Below are 20,590 nucleotides of genomic sequence, written 5' to 3' on the forward strand. Positions count from 1 at the left end.
CTTTAAATTTTTATCGAAGAAAGGGGGGGGGGGGGGGGTTGGGATAAAGTGTAATATCTTGAATTCTAGCTTCCTCAACTGTCTCACAATATACCTACCTGTTATCATCCCCTTAAAGATCTTCTTGAAATTGTGATTAGGAGTCCTAACACATTGGTATAGGAATCACTGAAGACAAATGACCCTTGAAGGGAAGTCCATAAATAACAATTAATCTGGTCTAATTATATGGATATAGATGGGAGGTAAAGGTTTGATTAGTTAAAATCACTTGGGAAGATGGAAAGAAATTACAAAGATGAGAAGATTGAGAGGAGCCTTGGTAGGGAGAGAGACGTAGAACCTGTTCCAAGGCAACCTCCTCTGTTTTGTCCATGGTAATATATTTCATTTAAGGAGGATGTGTTCATTTAGGATAAGTTCTGCAAGGCCCCAGAGAATGGCCTTCCTGATGCTTGTGAATTTCCCTTTGATAAATCATAGGCGGGAGACTAGTTGTCAAGTTGTCACGAGGAACTCCTTAATATAAAAGAGGGACAATGAGGAGAAGAGGGTATAGGTAGGTTTAGAAGAGTGTTGCTGGTTTCCAGATCTTCCGGTTAGACTCTTTCTTATACAGAAGGGATATAGAAGGGTTGATCCTATCCATGCATATAAATGCAGGCATACAAACTTCCTCAGTTTTGGGAGGTTGAACTCTGCTCAATATCTGCTGGCTGCCAAGCCTCACTCTAACTGCTTGCAAGTTGGCTAGCTATCATACATTCACACTGAGACTGAACTTGCATTGCATTTGCCTATTCTTGACGTGATAGTAAAATATCAGTCCTTTGTGGTTTGATGGTATGGATCCATCTTCTCTGTTTGTTCTTTTCCTGGGAAAATGGAGTTGCTATGCTCCGTGTGTGTTGAACCACTTCTTGACTCTCAACATTCCGGAGCTTTGATGATGATAGGTTGTCACCATGTCTGGGCTCAATAAGTGATTTACTTGATATAGTGCGAGAATATATCATACAGTGCTCAGACATATCTTTAGAGAGAGGTACAGCAGCTTTCTTGTGCTCACCCCTTGTACCACTGTACAAATTGTGTGTTGTATGATGTTCGCCAGTCTTCCACTGCAACAGCATTCATGCACAGGACCATATATATTGCTCTTATTCTCTATAACAACCAACTTGACGGCTCAAAATAACGTTGGTCCACTTGCGACACCAAACTGTGAAATCTTATAGCATTAGATGCAATGCGTGTGCATCCTTACTCCTGCATTGCGTAGGAGAGTTCCTTTACCTTCTGTCTCTGATGGACTCCCTACAGTTGCTTTAAATATCACTGATAAGATATCATAAATGATCATTGCTAAAGATATGGTTCCTAGAATTGATACATTATTCCCTTTCTGCTCTAACTCACTGATGATTGCTGAACTTTTTACTTTCTTTTGTTGTCAACTTGCTCTTATCCAGCCGTCCAAAAAGTTAGTTGCATGCCTTTTCTTTTGGCAAAGTTGTGCCCTCTCTATTTTTGTTCTCTGATTTTGTTTGCTAATCTTCTGCCACTTTGTAGCACTTTGCAGGGCAGTTGGAACGAGGAAGAGTCTCCAGTGATCCTGCATTAAGGGGACAGGTGCAGACAGAGTCTGTGCTAATTGGTCAAGTTATGCAACATTTAGGTGCCCTTCTTTTAGAGCTTGGAAGGACGATATTGACTCTCAGAATGGGACAATCACCTGTATGACTTTTCCCTTCTCTTATTGGTGGTTAAGCATTTTCTATTAGTGCTTCTCTTACAGTTATTAAGCTGATATTTGCAGGCTGAATCTTCAGTAAATGCTGGTCCTGCTGTTTACATATCTTCGACGGGGCCGAACCCCATAATGGTTCAGGTTTGTTTGACAGATAAAAGTAGAGGGACTAGGCTAGGATTGCAATCTGAAAAATAGGTAGATACTAGCTCCTTTTTTTTTTTCTTCTCATGACTTGTTGCTCTTCCTTGATGTAGCCTTTCCCCCTTCAAACCAGTTCACTCTTCGGTAACTCAGCTGCTGTTCCACCTAACCCTGGTACCTTTGGCGCTCTTGGGATTGGTAATGCCCCAAGGCATGTTAATATTCATATACATGCAGGTATGAGAAATATGCTAGTACAAAATTCTGTATTTCGCTTAAGGAAATGTTGTAACCTTTCTAACAATGGGTGCTTTTAACACCTATTACTTCTGCAGTTGGTGCTAGGGCGACCAATGGAGATGGAGCACATGGTGAACGTGGTAATGGAACTGATTCTGGCCAATCAAGGGTTTTGCCTGTTGGAAATATAATGGCTACAGCTGTGGCACCAAGGCCTGCTGTTATCTCAGTCTCTAGTATGCCACAGCCTGGTATAGCGCCACAGATTTATGTCCTAAAATAATCTATTATCATATCTGAACTTTTTGCAGACTGAGAGCTTCTTGTTAACATGTGTAACGTCTGTACTTTTTAATTGGATGATAATGATACAATATGGCGATATACTTTCTGAAGTGCTTTTCTGTATCATGAAGGCCAATCAGATGGCCCAAGTGGCCAAGAGCGATCTACTGTGTCTGGTGCTGAGAATGATACTGTTAGCACTCAACTAGATGAAACATCTGCAAGTGGGATGACTGTGCCTGAGCCTCTACCGGCGCACAATGTTCCCGGAAGAGAGGATAAAATGGTCAGTGCCAATAAAATGATTCCATGACCTATCTTTTTTCCCCTAGTTTGAGTTTGACATTGTAGACCTAATTAAACTTGTAAATGCCAGAGTCTAGGTCAATCAAGCGAAATGTCTCATAGTAAGCCAGAAGCTTCAGCCAGTGTAGGAAGAGCTCAAAGGTCTAGTCAGGAGTTAGGTAGTCCTGATGAATCCTCATCTGTGCCCCTTGGATTAGGGCTCAGAGGTTTGCAGCCGAAGGTAAGCAAGCTGTTTTGATGCTGCTTCCCAGATATATTTTTGATTATTTGATTTGGCTGAAAGATGGAATGGTAATAGAGTACCTTCCTTTTTTTATTTCCAAATGTAGTAGGCTTTTAAAAAGACATGTGAGAAGGAGTCATTTTCTGTTGGTACTAAATGAAATGATTTTGTCTGCTGAGTTTTGTAGTGTTCATGTACCATTAAATGGTAGGTCAAATTTTATTGTTTTACTTTCTTGAGTCCTCAATTTGTTTTTGTCCTTTTGTCTTGCCAATTGCTCATTAACCTTGCATTAGCATTCATGCCCCTCAAGAGATTTTGGAAGTTGAATTTTATAAGTAGTAATAAATAAGCTCCCCCTCCCTACGAGACTCGTAGTCTAATGGTAAGAGTGCAACATATGATGTGTGGGTTTAAGTGCACATAACATGTTCAACAATAGCCTGGTAATTAAGCTGAGAAGGGTAGAGGGATGTGCCCTTTATGCATTGAGTTTCAAACAGTACACTAATGGCCCTTGGGATTTCTCAGGCTTGGGTCAGTGAGTTTTAGTTTCTTCTGCTGCCTTGTTTATCATTTTCTTAACAGTGTCGAAAGAAATTGAGAGCTGGTTACTGCCCTTATAATGATTTTTCCCTAAATCTTAAACTACTATGTTGAATTAGTGTCTATGGTGGTTTGTCAGTTTGGTGCAATGTTATTGTTGATCTCATAACTGAAGAAAAAGTCAGATTTGTGAATGTTCTCTGGAATTGTTTTAACCTTTCACGTAGTGAACTTTCTGTTCCATGTACTGCTTTTCCAACTTTTGGTCCTGGACTTGACATTATTATTTCTTTTGGTGGATCTGCAAATTAGAGACGAACTAAGCAATCTGTAGTTCATGGAATTAATGCTGATGGTTCAACTAGCAGCAATCCAAATGAACTACCTCAAAGAGATGAGCGTCAATTTTTGCAGTCTCTTGCAGCACTTGCAGCCAGGGGAAATGAGCCTGCTATGCCCTCAGGGACACACTCAGATAGGGGAGTTATGGGGACTATTGGCACGGGAAACCAAAATGTTGATGGCCAATCAGAGATAGCGGATGCAATGTCTAGTGTCCTTCAGAGTCCTGCTTTAAATGGTTTGTTGAGTGGGGTTTCACAACAAACTGGGGCTGGCTCTCCGGATCTCTTGAGGAATATGATGCAGCAACTCACTCAAAGTCCAGCAATGATGAACACTGTTAGTCAGATTGCGCAGCATATTGACACCCAGGATCTTGGAAGCATGTTTTCTGGGCAAGGTGGTGGTATGGACTTGTCTAGGATGTTTCAGCAAATGATGCCAATTGTCTCTCAAGCTCTTGGTGGCATCTCAGGTGTGCCTCAACAAATTCCTAATATTGCACAGAGGCCTGGTGAGAATACCGCAGTAAGACCAACCACTGAAAATGTTCAGGTTTGTTCCTGTTAGCTATTTATTTTGTTAGAATGATGTATTTGCAAACTAAGTTTTCTGTATCAATTGCAATCTTTTCAGATTGATCTTCATGAGGTTGCCCAAGAAATCGAGAACAATAGTCCACCTGTAGAGATTCTTCGTTCTTTGGTCCAAAGTACAGAATCTTTGCATCACCATGGAAGTACCGATGAAAGTCTGGCTGATGAACTGTCCATTGAAGAGAACCTAGCCGATGTGAGTAGCTGGATTTGTGATTTGAGTTTGGTGTTTGTTAAGGTCATGCATGGGTCTTATGTTTCATTCTCATTCATGCAGGAATTCATGCAGATGCTGCGTAATGATGTTTCTCAGCGATTCAAGGATAAAGAGGGCAAATAGGGAATATACTTAATTTTTCTTCTCATTTTTCTGATATTGTTTCTAAAGAATGTCCAGTTACCAATCATTTTGGGTTCTCAAGTAGACAGACAGACAGACAGCTGGTGTAGGGGGGGAAAGCCATTATACTATTCCCGTGTGTATGTATGCCTATGGAATAGTTAATCCAGCGGATGGGAACTGTATTTTCTATGTTTAATCAAAACAATGGTACCATTTCATTCTATCAATGTGTTTTCATAACTAACTTATAAAGCAACAACAAAACCACTGTAATCCTTCAAGTGGGTATGCGGAGAAGCGTGTATTCAAACCTTACTCCGAAGGTAGAGAGGTGGGTAATGTTTGAAGCATGCCCTAAATTACGTGCATGATTGGTTCTCTCCTCCATCATTATCCAATTCAAGTGGGTATAATCTGTAGTACTCAATTGGTGCATGCATCAAAGGAGCTGCTACAGCAACATATTTATGTAGTGTAATTCCTCATATCATGAATGCTCCTAAGCTCGACTTTTCTCCTATTTACTGTCATTTAGCAGTTTTTTAAGAACTACCTGTAATGGGAATGTCATCAGTCAAGGGAATATGAGTTGATCTAGGGATTGGTTGGTAGTGGCGGAGCTTGAGATTTTTTTAGTAAGGGGTTTAAAAAACATACGAAGCTAAAAGGAGTTTAGTATTTATCATATACATAAAAAATGATTTTAATTATATACAAAAAGCGTAATCAGTGGTTGTTAACGTTGTTTTTACATGGTTAAGTTATTTTGTGTGTGTATATATGGCATATGTTAAATCCCCTTCGACTTCTTCTATTTATATTTTGAACCAATATCTGGCTTCTAATCTTATTAACTTAATGATAATTGATAGGTTTGTCTGGCGTTCATTAAAGGGATTATTGACGTAACCCTATTCAAAAGTAGGTTCAGCTAAGATAGGTTAGTCAAGTTGTTTATCCTTAAATTAGTACACGTGATTTAAAGAAACGTAGATTAAGATGATCAAATAGTAATAAAATTGTTAATGTCAAATTGCTCAGTAGATGTAATTAATGCCAATGAATGAAAATGAATAACAATGAGTCAATGGACAATATAAAAATAATTGAATAGATAAAGCTTGTTCTCTAACGTGGTTATAATAGTCGGAAAAGCAAAAAGCATTAGTATTTAAAATTGCGTAGTTTTGATCAACTAGACAAAATATTCGATTGGTGCATGCAGTGGAGCAGTTGGGACATTAAAAATCAATGAAGCATAAGTTTAGTTTCAAAACTCATAAAGTAATTTTTTAGATAAAGTTTTCTAAACTTATGTGTTGCGAATGGAATATTATTGCGAAATTAGTCCAATTGATAACTAGAGACATAATTTTTTTTTGGAATTACGAAATAAACAGAAGCAGATATAACAGGTTGTGTGAAGGCACAAGTGTCACGGACTTAGAGTATTTGCTAAGACACCGTGCGGCACTTGACAACTTACTCACTATTCTTTCAAGATCTCGTAAGCTCAAGTAAGCCTTTAAGACTAAGATCGCTAAGAGAATGCTTAAGAAAGACTTAGAAAATCAAAGAGAGCTTTTTGGAAGAAGGCTTTTGTATTGGCTTTGGAAGATTGCTTACAATTACTCTTTTAGTGCTTTTTACCCTTGCGGTTCTCTTTCCACCATCCAGACGAATGTTGGTGGTGCTAGCGGCGTTTACGTCTCCTTCGGTTGCCATTCCCTTAGTGCAAACCTTTGCTTTGATACCACGTTGTCACGGACTTAGAGTGTTGGCTAAAGTTCCGTGCGGCCCTTGACAATTTACTCACTAATCTTTCAAGCTTCTTGTAAACTCAAGGAAGCCTTTTAAGACTAGATCGCTAAGAGAATGCTTAAGGAAAGACTTAGAAAGAACAAAGAGAGTTTTGGAAGAAGGCTTTTGTATTGCTTTGGAAGATTGCTTACACTTGCTTGGTTGGATGGTGCCTTGCAAATGAGGGGCACCTCTATTTATACTACCTCCTAGGGACTAAAATGTAATTAAAAAATTACTTACAAGTCCCTCACTTATTTACACTTTGGTCCTAGCTCTAGAACTTTCTACACACTCTAGGACCTTCCATTGCCTTCTAAGTTATTCTAGAGAATTCTAGGGACTTCTCTAGCCTTCTTGAATAATCTAAAGGGTTCTAGAGTCTTCCGGAAACCTCTCCACAACTCTAGACCCTTCCGCCCCTATCCGGACGCAAAATTCTACTGCGAAGTGGCAGGACGTGACACAAGGCTGCCTATTACATGACTTGCCTAATTACATGAGTTGGGTCCTAAATTAATTTAATTTTTTTCTACAAATTTACATAATCCACATTATTAAATAGTACCAAAATTGTGTTTTCGGCTGAACTGATCATGATAGTTAACTAGGTAAAATTGTATAAGTAGTTTAGCAGCTATAAAAACTACAAGTGAAGATGTAACAATTCACACAAAACAACAGAACAAAGTGACACTGACTTTAAAAACTCTGTTTTTTTTCATCATTTTGAAAATGGCCTCAACAAAACAATATTTTTCTGCTGCTGGCAAGCCTATTCGTTGCAAAGGTATGTATATACTCTTCACAAAAATCTTCTGCTATTATCTTGATACAACTCTGTCTATAAATAGCTTCACTACGTCAAAAATGATCTTCAGCGGAAATATATTTTTTTAGAGGGCAATTACTAGTGACAATTATATTTTAGCACTTTCTGTAAATGCTGCTAAAGCCTGTAGTGATATTAGATCTAATGACAATTAACTAATGTCGGCAAAAGCTGCTTTACCACTCTTTGTTAATATGCATATTTTTTTCCGCTAAAAGTTATTGTTGTAGTGCTGTGATGAATCCAGATATTTTGAGGACTAATTCATAACATTGAGTGTCATGAAGGGGCGGAGCAGGTTCGTCCGAACCCCTTCGAAAATACTGTATATATAAGGTCAAAAAGATCTCTTCGTCCAAAAAGTACACGGTATAAATAGGGTCGATAGGTAGTATGAGATCATATGGGTCCTATATTGAATATGAACAAGAAGTGATCCTCACCTTGCATGTAGAAAAAGGGTTCTTAGCATTTGTTGATTGATAAAGAAACTTGAAAACAATACACGGATTTTTATTGATAAAAATTGCTGCTTTCTGTGTTGAATTGTGAACCATGTCAATGGTTTGATTAAATTGTGTGACAGTTAGAAAAGAGCGCACTTTTAATTACTTAATTATATTATGTCTCAACACGTTATAAGTTAATGACTTGTGAGTCGTATGTGTTGCAGCTGCAGTGGCAAGAAAAGCAGGAGAACCACTGGTGATAGAAGAAGTGATTGTGGCTCCTCCTAAAGCACATGAAGTTCGACTAAAAATCATTTGCACTTCTCTCTGTTATACTGACATTATCGTATGGAGGATGAAAGTAAGGTTATTGGTTTAGCTTATCTCCCCCGTAGAATCACTTGTTTATTAACTTTTGTATCAACTGTTTTCTTGCTTCTTGTAAGGAATTTCCTGGCTGCCTTCCAAGAATCTTAGGCCATGAAGCTTTCGGGTAAATCTTACTTCAATTTCATTTTATACGAAGGTGTTTTGACTCTGACACGAAATTTGTATCAAAAGTACCCTTGAAAGTTTTAAATATTGAAATGTATCGTTCTTTTGGAGCACACGTATACAACATTAAGGGGTTGATTCTTATATATGCACCAGCAAAATATGACATTCTGATCGACTTTACTAACTTTTACTGAATTCAAGGGTTGTCGAGAGTGTTGGAGAAGATGTTAATGAGTTCAAAGAAGGAGATTCAGTTGTACCGATATTTTTGCCTGACTGTATGGACTGTGTAGACTGTAAATCCAAGAAAAGCAACCTTTGTTCCAAATTCCCATTTCAAGCGTCTCCGTTGCTGCATAGAGATGATACAAGCAGATTCACTAATGCTGAAGGAGAAACTTTACATCATTTCTTGTATATATCAAGTTTTTCCGAGTACACAGTCGTTGATGTTGTTAATGTAACAAAGATTGATCCTGAAATCCCACCTAACAGGGCGTGTCTTTTGAGTTGTGGTGTATCAACAGGTAATTTCCTCATTTTCTAATATTTACATGTTATAAAAATCAACCAAGTCATCATAGTAATGTTGTTTGTTTAAATTTTCCTTGCTACTATCTGTGGTTCATGTTTGATATGATGTAAATTAAACTTCAGGAGTTGGTGCTGCCTGGAAAACAGCAAATGTGGAACCAGGTTCGACAGTAGTTATCTTCGGTTTAGGATCAGTTGGATTAGCAGTAAGTTTCTCCTCCGACTTCTTCTTGCTTATGTATGTCGGTATCATGTAAGCTGATATGCTTTTGGAGGATCTTTTAGGTTGCCGAGGGAGCAAGGCTATGTGGTGCTACCAGAATTATCGGCGTTGGTAGGAACTCTGACAAGTTTGAAATAGGGAAGCAGTTTGGAGTTACTGAGTTTGTCAATTCCAAAAGCTGTGGGGATAAACCTGTTAGTCAGGTGGGCCTTTTATTGGTATAGTGATATTTTGAAAATAAGGTCCCCTTAAAATGTTGGATTCATAATCTTGAAAATAAGACGGAGTACATACCTGTATAATGTAAATATGACAATGATTCTTATCCCATGCCAAAACTCTCATATCAGGTAATAATTGAGATGACTAATGGAGGTGCTGATTATTGCTTTGAATGTGTTGGTCTAGCAACACTTGTGCAGGAAGCATTTGCCTGCTGCAGAAAGGTCTCCCCGCGTAAATCTTGTTGTAATCAACAATATAAACAATACAAATTTGTCTATTAACCTTTGGCTGTAATATGCAGGGTTGGGGTAAAACAATTGTTTTAGGAGTTGATAAGCCAGATGCACAGCTGAATCTTAGCTCCTTTGAGGTTCTTCAGAGTCAGAAAACTCTCACGGGATCATTCTTTGGTGGTCTAAAACCCAAATCTGATGTTCCTATCCTCGTTAAACGTTACCTTGACAAGGTACTTTATCAATCTGCTAGAAAATTCAATGACCATACGTGAAATTAACCCTTAGTACCACATTTATGTGGCTTCTCAGGAATTGGAGCTGGACAAGTTTGTCACACATGAAGTGAATTTTAAAGATATCAATAAGGCGTTTGATTTACTCATTCAAGGAAAGAGCCTACGCTGTGTTATCTGGATGGACAAGTGATTTATCTTACTTCAATCTGTGCCTTGTTTTCAATTAATTGTACCTCAGCTCTCAATAACCATTTGGTCTCGAGCTAGAGCCAAACTTAGACAATTTCTTAATATATGGATGTGATCATGAGTATGACAGATTATTACAGCAAACATATTATTGCAGATTTTGCAAATGTTTTATCTCAGAAATAGACAAGTAACTGAGCAGCACATTATTATCTCTACATATTAAAGAAACTTCAACTATCCTATGACACTGTAAAAGCACTAGATGCACCAGTATAATACAAGTTTGATGATTCTTTCGTTTTCTTCGTTGATCCAAAATGCCTTAAGCGATAAACGCCTGGACTAGCCTCCTCTGGTACTTCCCATTCAAGTGTAGCATAACCATAACTATTCACATCATCACGAGCAATACCAGTGACATTTTCTGCTTGCCATTTAAAGAACAAGCAAAAATCATCATCATCATATTTAGGTAGCCAACTTTGGCGTTGAAGCATTTCCACAACAGCAAATGTGCCTTCAGTAAGTAAGTCATATCTTGGATTTGCACTCCAGAATATGGCAATTACTCTGTCTCCCTTTGTAAATGTTCCGGATTTTGGTACAGTTATGTCTTGTTTAATATCGCCAAAATTTATGCCCGGTGGAGGTGAATCACCAGTAGGATCTGGTAATAGACTAAGTTGAATTGACAGAAGGTCTGGTGGTGAAGGTCCTTTTGTAGTAATGTTTTCTCCTTTTGCCATAGATTCAGCTAGCTTCTTGAATTCTTGAATATATGCTGATAATGTGTGTGGACCGTATAGCGTAGACGCAGCCTGCCCAAGTTTAAATGACTATTGATTTAAGTTATATGCACTGACAATGTAAAAGAACAAATTTGGATACATACTTCTATTGTATATGATAGTGAGAACTTTTAAGAGGTGTATGGTAACCTATTATAAGAGGCTTACTTTACTATAATTCGAACTTTATAATAAACAGATATATAACTTGCAAGTTATACATTTGTCCAAGAGTACGTAGTACCTCATAACGTTGTTGCTCGTACTCTTCAAAAGTGGTTATGTACTGTGAGTAAGCGTTGGTTAGGCCAGCTATGACAACATGAGTTTGGTCATCAAATTCGCCATTTCCGCTGCGAATTAGTGTCTGTTGCACTGCCTCTCTTAACCTACGTCCAGCCATTGTTGTAAATTCTGTACCACACATGAATTTGTATATGTTTTCTTAGTTGTTTTGAAATAAATTACTATATAAGTATATGTCACAAATTTTATATTTAAAAATATAGTCAAAACATACCTCCTGGCACAGAGAGAATGATGAGACTTCCTAGTCTAAAAATTTGAATTGGAAGTATTGCTGGCTGCAAAATAAAAAATAAAAAATAAGCCAATATAATCGGTGTACTTGTTATTACACCAAGTATACAACGGCAATTCCTCCATTCTTAACAAGAGAGATTCCGTATGGAACGGCATTTGGAAGGGAGCGTTTTCCTCCTTAAATGGGAGTTTCCCGTATGAATTCGAATTAGACCAGCTCCAAAACGAGTACCAGACAACGGATGGGAAATCAAAGAAAAAAAAAGTATACACTACTTTTAATTTTGTTGTTGGGCCTTACCGCCCAAGGATATGGCCAAAACATCTCTCCAGAGTCCAACAAAACAGTCTTGGGCTTTTGACAGTCCACTTGATATGGGCTTGGTTCTCTTAACACATCTCTTAACTTCTTCCAAAGTGGATTAATCTGGAAATTAAATCAAATTTTCATCTTTAAAAGATAGTAATAATAGATTATTATTTTTTCAAGATTATAAAAATTAATTAATTAAATTGATTTGTGACCTCAGTATCACCCTGTTGGAAACCAAAAACACCAGGCCCATCAGTAGTTCCAGCAGCAAATCCTGGGCCCAATGCTGCAGGGCATGTTTGGACAACCTTATTATCTTCTAATTGAACCTTAGTATTTGTAAAATTAATATAAACATGTCGATAATCAATTTTCCCTGTTAATTCTTGTTTAGCAGATGTGAAAAGATCAACAGCCTTTTGAAATTGTCTTTCTCCAATAATCTTTGTACTCAATATTTCATCTGGATATCTGTAGACACATTAGATTGTAATCTACAAGATCCATGAGTCGTCACAAAAAAAAAAGAAGAAGATCATTTACTAAACAGTTATCCCAAAAAGGGATGAGTCTTACCCAGGCCCGCGGCCCACACAAAGTTGGTCATTGCCATGACAAGAAGAGTGATTAAAATCACAAGGTAATCCACTGTCAATACAAAATGCTCCAACCACATTTGGACTCACATCTCCAACATTTGATTGACAAAATGCTCCAACAAATTTCATTTCTTTGTTTTTTCTCACCTTAAAGCCTTGACTTGTTGTATTTGTACAAGGTTGTCCTCCTGTAGGCTTGATTTTAGATGTTTTATTCAATAAATCTTGGTTGCTACCTGATAGGTTACCTGCTATAACAGATAAATATAATTTGATGTGTAAAAAATTATTTAAATTGATAGTTTATATAGCCTAAAGCAAATGCTTTTACAACAATGTAATCAAATGTGATTTCACAAGTGGGGTCGGGGTCTAGGGAGGATGGGATTTATGCAAACCAGTGGCGGAGCCAAGATTATCAATAAGACATACGAAGTAGTCGAAGGGGGTTCGACATCTACTATATATACCTAAAAAAATATTTTAACCATGTATAAATCATATAATTTTCTTCCGAAGGGGGTTCGGATGAACCCCCTAATTGAATGGTGGCTCCGCCACTGATGCAGACCTTACCCTATCTTGAGTAAGGTAGAGAGATGTTGTTTTCGATAGACCCTTTCAGAACGGTTGAAATTATGAAAATATTTTTTTACACAAACAAAATTAATAATTTACCTACCTAACACCTTAGTAGATTTTGTAGAGGAATTTTTGGTGAACCAATCCTCAAAGAATCTAGCAGCTGCACCCTTATTATCTCCACTAATTAGCTTATTATTTCTGCTCATTGAAGTGCCATGTGTTGCAAACCAACTAAATGCACCTATATTTTTTCCAGTATCTCCATCCACAAACTTCAAAAGGGTCATTAGGGTATCAATATTTGTATTATATTTAGATCTCTCTTCTTGAGGATTGAATAAATATGCACTTGGACTCCTGTTTATGCCTGCATTTTCTAGATCTCCTACATAATCATTCAAACAAAAAAGGACAATGTTAGATTCATGTAGGATACAAATTGCCATGTAGGGTGCCACATCGGACACAAGACATTCAGAATTAAGCTTGAGATAAAAATTATACTATATTTAGTTGACAATATAAATTTATCATATCCCACCAAACTAAGGATTATTTTATCCCACCAGCTCATAGGTGGGATAAATTAGTAAAAAAATTATAATTCTAGAATTATAATCTCGGAATAATTTTGTCAACAAAATTTTATTTTGCACAAGAGAGAATGAAAACTAATGTAGTTTTTGAAAATTATTTCTTTAAGTCCTTTTAATTTTACATATTTCATTAGATTAAGTCAACAAATGAGTCATAATTCAATCCATTTAAACTTTGAGAGAATTACTAACAATTACTATTATAAAATAACTATAACTATATGCATGATGATTAATTTGTCACCTTTGTTGATAAAGATAGAACCAGGCTTTAGATTGTCATGGGCCTGGACAATACTGAGCTCAATGGCAGTAACAATTGCCTCAAATGATTGTGGCACAAAGCCCAATGAAGTTACACTATATGTCACATATTGCAAATAACCTCCTGGACCAGCATGAGTATGTGTCCCACTTATTGCAACATTTTCTTCACTATATATATTTCCATACCTTCATATATACAACCAAAAAATAATACTTTATAAGCTTCGTGTCTAGTCAAATATCGTCAAATAAAATCATATGAGTCGTACCTTGACTTTAGTCGCTCGAGTACTTTGATTGTGACAAGTTGTGAAGCCATACCAGCATCAAGATTAACAAACACAAGCCTCAGACCATTGAAACTTTCAGCAACGATGAATGTCCTAGCTCGTAATCGAAAATGTATACCACCAGTAACTTGATCAAAATTACCATACCCCATCATGTTCACTTGTGAAGCTGGTCCTGTCATATCATAACTTCCTAATCCTATTAAGTAATCTCCATTGACACTTAGAAGTATTTGACAAAGAAAAAACAGGAAAATACTTAGTAAGGTTTCTGTTTTTCTTCTCATTTTGTTCTATGAATGGAAATTGTATGGATTGTTTTTAGAATTGTATATGCAAACGTCGGGTTATATGTTAGTGAACAAATTGGGAATTCCTAAGGAACTCTTGGATCTAATGTTGTAGTAGCGGGTTTACCTGAAACCAGTACTTTCGACGTGGAACATAAATTTATATGTAAAAATTAACTAAAATTGCAATGATAGATATGAACTCGTAACTTTAATAATATAATTAGTTCAATATTGAGAACCATAAATATTGAACTGAATTGATAGAATTTAAATTCTGAATCTACCTCTGCGTCGAGCTTATATGTTCTGATTTTTTTAATTTTACTATGAAGAAATTTGGACTTGAATGCATATTTGCTTAGGTTGCTCCGAACGTGCAATTTTGGGAAAGTTGTGTCTTGTTTGTTATATGTTGGAATTGTATGTTTTTTTGCGGCTTGAATTTTAGCTATTTGTTTTTCAGTTTCATTTGGTATCAAGTATGCATATATCACGGATTCAAAATTTGAATTTTATGCATTTAAGTGTGGAATTTTAGTATTGTGACTCCGAACTCTACTTATTTCCCAACCTTAGGAACTAAATCACCCTCGGCCCCTTCCTTAAACTCTGCTAACGCGGAATGTTTTGTGCACTAACTGTCCCAGATACTAAATCGCCCCTGCTTACAGCTCAGAGTTTGTGTTCTTTGCAGGCTTTTTAGATTAAGATGCATGAATCAATCTTTACTCATTATTTCCTCCCTTTCCCCACCATTATGCTACTCCATTTCATAGAATATGCACTTTACACTTTGGAAAGCACACACCCATGCTTCTTAATTGCTTAACTTTACTCTTACAGCACATGTCTCATGGGTGATGGTCCATGTTTCTTCTAAAGTGTATAGCTTGAATTGCAAGCTTGTCTAATCCATAAAGGCATGCTAACAAAAATGCTTGATGTGATAACTTCTTAGGTGGAGTTCAAGTGAGTATTTTTTATATTGTTAGGTCGTATTTAATTGGTATAGCAGGTAACCTATGTGTTAGGGTTTTGCCCTGATTTTCTTACCATAATTTAAGATTTATTTTTCCTTAAAGAAAAAACAAAACATTACCATAAATGTTTTTACTTTTCTTGAAAGGAAAATATAATATTATTTTATATTTGGTTTATTCTCTCCTTTTAGGACTCCTTTTCTAGTAGAAAAGGTTTTAGGACTCTATAAATATATGTTTGTTTCTTCTAACACAATAACAATAACATCCACAATGTAGACATTTAAAAAGTTTAGTTTATGGGGAGATTTATTCTCTCAACAGTTATAATATTTTTCTTTTAAATTAATTTTCATATTAATAATATTATGTTTTAGTATCGCTTTATTTGTCATCTAATTTATCACCGTCTTGATTGCAATTGTAAGCTTCCGCATGACACCCTAATCACCTTCAGAACCCAACACTATGTTATTATCAAGATTGCATATTTGCATTTTAAAGATGTTTTAGCTATACATATAAATATCTTTTAGTTACCTATGTTACTATCAAGATTGCATATTTGCATTTTAATGATATATTTTGCGTTTTGGCTATATAAATATCTTTTAGATCAAGATTGCATATTTGCATTTTAAAGATACTTTGGCTATATAAATACTTCATCTTTTAGATGATCTATAGTGTAAATGATGGTAGTTATTAAACTACTTCAAACTACTTTTATGTGACATTTATAATTTGCCCAAATTCAAGTCTAACGAAAATAATAACATTTGACTAGCATTTTATTTATTTTCATACCATCCCATTTACTATCTATTAATATTTGATTGATTGATCCTTATATCATAATAATAGTTAAATGATCAAATGATTTGGTAATTTCTTACAAGGGGATGAATCGAGAGAAATTTAAATCGCAACTCTAAAATTTTTATCATCTTTTGCCATAATAATATCTCAAGAACCATAAAACAAGAAGTCAAAAAGGATAAAATCAACTGCATTTTACAAATCCATATCATCAAACTTCATACACATAAGGCACATATACAAAACAATATATATGCACTTACATACAGAAATATCAAATACAGTACTAAACAAAATCCTTCAAAATCCAAAAAACAAAGTGAAGGAAATAAAAACACTTAATAACCAAAGCAACACAGAAACACAATCATAACATCCCAAAAGTAAAAAACATCAACAAATAAACATTGATTTAATTTAGTCTTTTTCCTTCTCCTTTTCCTCTTCAGTCTTTGAGTGGTATCCTGGTAATTTCTCCTTAATTTTGTCCAAAAATCCCTTTTTCTCCTTTCCCTCCGCCTCATGCTCCACCGCAGCCGGTGGTGGTGGTGGTGGCGCCGCCACTTCCTCCGTCTTCTTATGTCCTCCACCTGGCAATTTCTCCTTAATTTTTTCTAGAAATCCTTTTTTCTCCTCTGTTTCCTCGTATTTCTCAACTGGAACTGAGGTATCCTCTGTTTTCACTTCTTCCTTGTGATCACCAGATATTTTTTCCTTAATCTTTTCCTTCAATCCCTTCTTTTTCTTCTTCTTGGTTATCTGTCCATCCTCTCCAATTTCTTCCTCCTCGTCACTCTGCAAATCGATCAACATTAATATGTCGTTCACTCAACTGATTAAACTAAAAATAGTCCGTATGAATATATAATCTATGTACAATATATCAATGATCACGTATAATTTATTCATACCTACTAGAAAAAGTAAACAGTAAATTTACTTGTGAAAACAAATAGTGTCAAGTATTAATCTCTATATTATCAAGTTAAAAGTAACCTACAATAGCATATCGTGATTTTTTGTTTTAAGCCTAATATGGTGTTGCTATAAAAAAAAAAAAAAAAAGATAAGTAACAACTATTGACTTTTGTTTATACATTTACAAATTTCTCAAGTATACAAATTTCTAATTATTTATAGCTGAATAAAATCATCGGAATATTATAACATGATCAAGGATCCAACGCTATCGACTTAATTACTTAAATTGAAAATAGTCAGCGGACAATATAATCTATGTGAAATAAATATGATCATGAGAAAAAATGTGTGTTATATTTATTGATTTGACGTAAACTTTAAAAAATATGTGACGTAAAAATATGAAAGAGAGACTTACCGAGCTACTAGAGCTGCTACTTGATCGATGAAGTTTCTTCTCTTCTTTCTTTTCCTCCTTGTGTTCTTCTTCTTCACTTACTTTAACTTTCTCACAAAACTCAGATGAAATTGCCTCTTCTTCATGAGCATGACTTGGTTTTTCCTCTCTTTTACTCACAATGAAATCAAACACACCACGATCACTAGCCTCCACGTTGGCACCAACAGTCTCTTCAACTGATGGCTTGTTCTGTTCGTACTGATCAGCCATATTTCTTCTTCTTTTTTTCAATCAAAGAAATTATCAACAACTTTAAGGTAAAGTGAAAGTTTGAATATTGAAATTATATTTGAATTGGATGTGGTAGAAATATGAGACTTGGTGCGCTTTTTATAGCAATTACAAACACGGACGTTACGCTGATTAAGATTATTTTATTTTTCGATATAATAAAAAAGAAGTTCAAACGTCTCATAATAAAGAGTAATCAAGTACACCAAGTTAAACCGACGTCTAAGTGGCCTTTTTTGTTCTTCACACTTTCCAGTGTATATCAATTTTATATACTCGCCATGTTAGCATGACAAGTGGACAAATAATCTTACTTATAGGTACGTACGACTGAGTTGGCGCAATATGTGATATTTTATTACAAAGGTTCGTCACTATTCTTCAGTTCAGCTAGTAAATTATTGCATATGAACGGATTTATTCCATGTATACCTGAAGAATAATGATATGAATTTCTCTTATAATACATTTATAAATGTTCATTTTGATCCAAGTAAATACTACTCTCTCAATCCTAATTGATTACTTTTTTCTTTTACACACTCTTTGAATGAGTATATATTGCAGTATAAGTTTTTGTTTTCTATTCGGTGATCGAAGCCACGTTAAAACTCCAAGTAAATCTGAATCATGCAGGACCCATTCGAACATAGCATTTTTAACAAAATTTTCTCCATATACAAAACTTGACCCATATAAATAATGATGTGACCATTCTCACAGAATAAGTTTGCTTACTCTATTACACGACAGACGTGATGAAAAAGGATGTGTACATTAAAAAGAAGAAATTAGAATAATGTAGAGACAGACACGCTGTACTCTTGACGGTGACAAACAGCCAATGAAATTCTCACACGTAAGATGACAACGCGTGAGGTCGTCCTTGTGGGACCAGACAGTGTCGGCCTTGGTTGGATAACTTTGTGTGTCGGTATTGGTAGGGTACAATGAACATGACACGTGGCGCAATTATAGGGGCCAGGTAAACTTCGAGATCCCCAAATTAAGTCGATGTTCTCAATTTCATGTGGGGCTCCCATCTCCATTCATGGATCCTTGTCCATTTGCTTAATTCTTTATTCGATAATTAACATCGTATCTGTATTGAAACTCAACTAAATTTAAATCTTATAATGTAAAACTTTCTTAAACAAAAATGATTTCATGTTTATAATTTGAAATTGAAACTCTATATTATGAATGAAGAAGTATTTATTACTTTGCTGCAATCTTAAGTTTACGAGTTTAATTTCGCGAGAATATATATATTATAAGATATTTAATTTAACATGGGACCCAAAGGAAAAAAAGGACAGGTGGTCGGTTTGACGTTTGGTATAATAACTTTTGGAAAGAATGAAGGTTACAAAAAACCTTCTAAATTTTGAGATGAAACGTAACCATTTAAGTATGGTAGGGGGTGTGCTGTTTAATTGGCCCTTTATTTTGCTTTCGGTAAGTAACGCTTTCATCAGATTCCAATAATGCCGTTTCCTTTTTTTCTTGCTTTAATAATCTTAGCAAAACACGATGTGAGCATGATATAATAAGGAGTCGGAGGTTTGGGGTGGTGAGGGCTGGGATAGTCGATGGGTCGGGTTGGGGATGCTGTATGAATGATCGAGAGGAGATAATGAATTTGAAATATTATTTATCGGACTTGTTTTCTATATTATTATTAGAAAAGTCATTTTTCTCATTTTTCTTTAGGAAAATAAAATCTTTGAAAATGAGAAAAATGACTTCTTTAATACAAAAGTAAAAGTTAGCCTCAATATTCAAGCAATTTAGTAGGAAATAAATAACAAAATGAAAGCTTCAAAAAGTCGCACAAATTATAGATAACTAAAACAGTAAACGCACATAAAAATATGTTTCTAATTAGTTTTAGCTATGCCTAGGAATATTGTTCGACAAATTGAAACTTTGATATCAAGATTAATTGTTACTTTACATTTGTAATTGTTTGCTTTGCCATTTTCGTACAAGTGTGTCTTTTGATAAGATTCCATTGCATGAACATAATCAATCACTCTCTGATTAGACCCCCCAAAAAAAAAAGATATTTCTTAAAGCAACGGTGCAATTATATTTTTTGTTATACGAATGTATGATACATATAAATAGTAATATAGCTTTTCACTAAAAATAATTCAAATAAATCTCTTTGATTCTACCTAACTTCGCCCTGCTTTGGAGTAACCATTAGTCCTCTGTTGTCTGACAAGAATTTTTAGGATACCCAAAAAAAGTTTTGGACTTTGATGTATTCATGTTTGCCACTAGTGTGCTAATCAAATCAAATTAAGGCATCATTATAAATTACAATCCATCTATCATATTTGCCATTTCGTAAGACTAGTTAATATATACTCCCTCCGTCCCTATTTACTTGTCCATATTTCCTTTTTTGGTTGTCCCTATTTAGTTGTCCATTTTGACAAATCAAGAAAGGACAACAAATTTTTTCCTATTATACTCTTATTTACACTTCTTGAAAATTGTAAAAGTGTATGTTGTTTCCCTCCAATTTATTTCACTTGAATTCAAATAAGTGGTTGTAATTTTGAAGTGAAAAGTTGTCATAAGGGTAAAATTGTAACTTCACTGTGCTAATCATTGTTGCCTTAATCTGTGTGCCATTTCTAAAGTGGACAACTAAAAAGGGACGGAGGGAGTAATTATTAAAGGGAGAAATAGAAACCAAAATATCTTGATAAAAGATAGATTCATATTGATTTATTGTTTTTGATTCAAACTATATATGCATAAATTAAAAATATTTAAATATATATAATAATAATATCATATTAATTTTGAACCCACTAGTTCTGATTTTGGAAGTCGCTTCTAGTGAATTGTTATTATTGCTACTCGAATTTTCTTCTTAAACTTTGCTAAA

General features: G+C 35.4%; 4 protein-coding genes across 5 annotated transcripts in view; 2 read left to right on the top strand and 2 right to left on the bottom strand.

Annotated features, from left to right (window-relative positions):
• LOC102588971 (large proline-rich protein BAG6) overlaps positions 1–5,002 on the top strand; it is a 13,096-nt gene extending 8,094 nt beyond the window's left edge. Inside the window, exons 10-18 of one of the 2 annotated variants that reach the window (XM_006342042.2) lie at positions 1,573–1,737; positions 1,820–1,891; positions 2,008–2,131; positions 2,212–2,385; positions 2,551–2,705; positions 2,796–2,945; positions 3,807–4,391; positions 4,473–4,628; positions 4,710–5,002. In XM_006342042.2, the coding sequence (XP_006342104.1) occupies positions 1,573–1,737; positions 1,820–1,891; positions 2,008–2,131; positions 2,212–2,385; positions 2,551–2,705; positions 2,796–2,945; positions 3,807–4,391; positions 4,473–4,628; positions 4,710–4,772 (1,644 nt within the window). In that variant the 3' untranslated portion in view covers positions 4,773–5,002. The remainder of the gene's footprint in view (positions 1–1,572; positions 1,738–1,819; positions 1,892–2,007; positions 2,132–2,211; positions 2,386–2,550; positions 2,706–2,795; positions 2,946–3,806; positions 4,392–4,472; positions 4,629–4,709) is intronic. The other variant, XM_006342043.2, reaches the window with a different exon arrangement.
• A 2,229-nt stretch (positions 5,003–7,231) lies between these two features.
• Positions 7,232–10,196, top strand: LOC102589498 (alcohol dehydrogenase-like 7). The gene is made up of 9 exons (XM_006342044.2): positions 7,232–7,365; positions 8,081–8,217; positions 8,303–8,349; positions 8,556–8,881; positions 9,012–9,094; positions 9,174–9,314; positions 9,462–9,557; positions 9,638–9,802; positions 9,882–10,196. Exons 1-9 carry the CDS (start codon positions 7,311–7,313, stop codon positions 9,996–9,998), a joined length of 1,167 nt encoding a protein of 388 aa, XP_006342106.1. The 5' UTR covers positions 7,232–7,310; the 3' UTR covers positions 9,999–10,196.
• A 43-nt stretch (positions 10,197–10,239) lies between these two features.
• On the bottom strand, positions 10,240–14,268 carry LOC102606157 (neutral ceramidase). The gene is made up of 9 exons (XM_006342182.1): positions 13,961–14,268; positions 13,669–13,877; positions 12,931–13,213; positions 12,221–12,475; positions 11,857–12,115; positions 11,633–11,758; positions 11,309–11,372; positions 11,033–11,202; positions 10,240–10,818 (listed from the first exon to the last, which is right to left on the bottom strand). The coding sequence occupies exons 1-9, from the start codon at positions 14,266–14,268 to the stop codon at positions 10,240–10,242; spliced, it is 2,253 nt and encodes a 750-aa protein (XP_006342244.1).
• A 2,222-nt stretch (positions 14,269–16,490) lies between these two features.
• On the bottom strand, positions 16,491–17,664 carry LOC102589834 (phosphoprotein ECPP44-like). The gene is made up of 2 exons (NM_001289013.1): positions 17,413–17,664; positions 16,491–16,868 (listed from the first exon to the last, which is right to left on the bottom strand). Exons 1-2 carry the CDS (start codon positions 17,662–17,664, stop codon positions 16,491–16,493), a joined length of 630 nt encoding a protein of 209 aa, NP_001275942.1.
• Positions 17,665–20,590: the final 2,926 nt, after the last annotated feature.

Source organism: Solanum tuberosum, unplaced genomic scaffold (genome assembly GCF_000226075.1).
Source record: "Solanum tuberosum cultivar DM 1-3 516 R44 unplaced genomic scaffold, SolTub_3.0 scf00032, whole genome shotgun sequence".
Lineage (NCBI taxonomy): Eukaryota > Viridiplantae > Streptophyta > Magnoliopsida > Solanales > Solanaceae > Solanum > Solanum tuberosum.

Excerpts from the sequence above, each read along its gene's own strand:
- LOC102606157 (XM_006342182.1), bottom strand. The coding sequence starts at position 14,268 with ATGAGAAGAAAAACAGAAACCTTACTAAGTATTTTCCTGTTTTTTCTT. Across the intron at positions 13,878-13,960 it reads CTCGAGCGACTAAAGTCAAG|GTATGGAAATATATATAGTG; the intron begins GTACGACTCATA and ends GTATATATGAAG. Across the intron at positions 10,819-11,032 it reads ACGAGCAACAACGTTATGAG|GCTGCGTCTACGCTATACGG; the intron begins GTACTACGTACT and ends AAACTTGGGCAG.
- LOC102589498 (XM_006342044.2), top strand. The coding sequence starts at position 7,311 with ATGGCCTCAACAAAACAATATTTTTCTGCTGCTGGCAAGCCTATTCGT. Across the intron at positions 8,350-8,555 it reads TTAGGCCATGAAGCTTTCGG|GGTTGTCGAGAGTGTTGGAG; the intron begins GTAAATCTTACT and ends ACTGAATTCAAG. Across the intron at positions 9,803-9,881 it reads TTAAACGTTACCTTGACAAG|GAATTGGAGCTGGACAAGTT; the intron begins GTACTTTATCAA and ends GTGGCTTCTCAG.
- LOC102589834 (NM_001289013.1), bottom strand. The coding sequence starts at position 17,664 with ATGGCTGATCAGTACGAACAGAACAAGCCATCAGTTGAAGAGACTGTT. Across the intron at positions 16,869-17,412 it reads GTAGCAGCTCTAGTAGCTCG|AGTGACGAGGAGGAAGAAAT; the intron begins GTAAGTCTCTCT and ends ATCGATTTGCAG.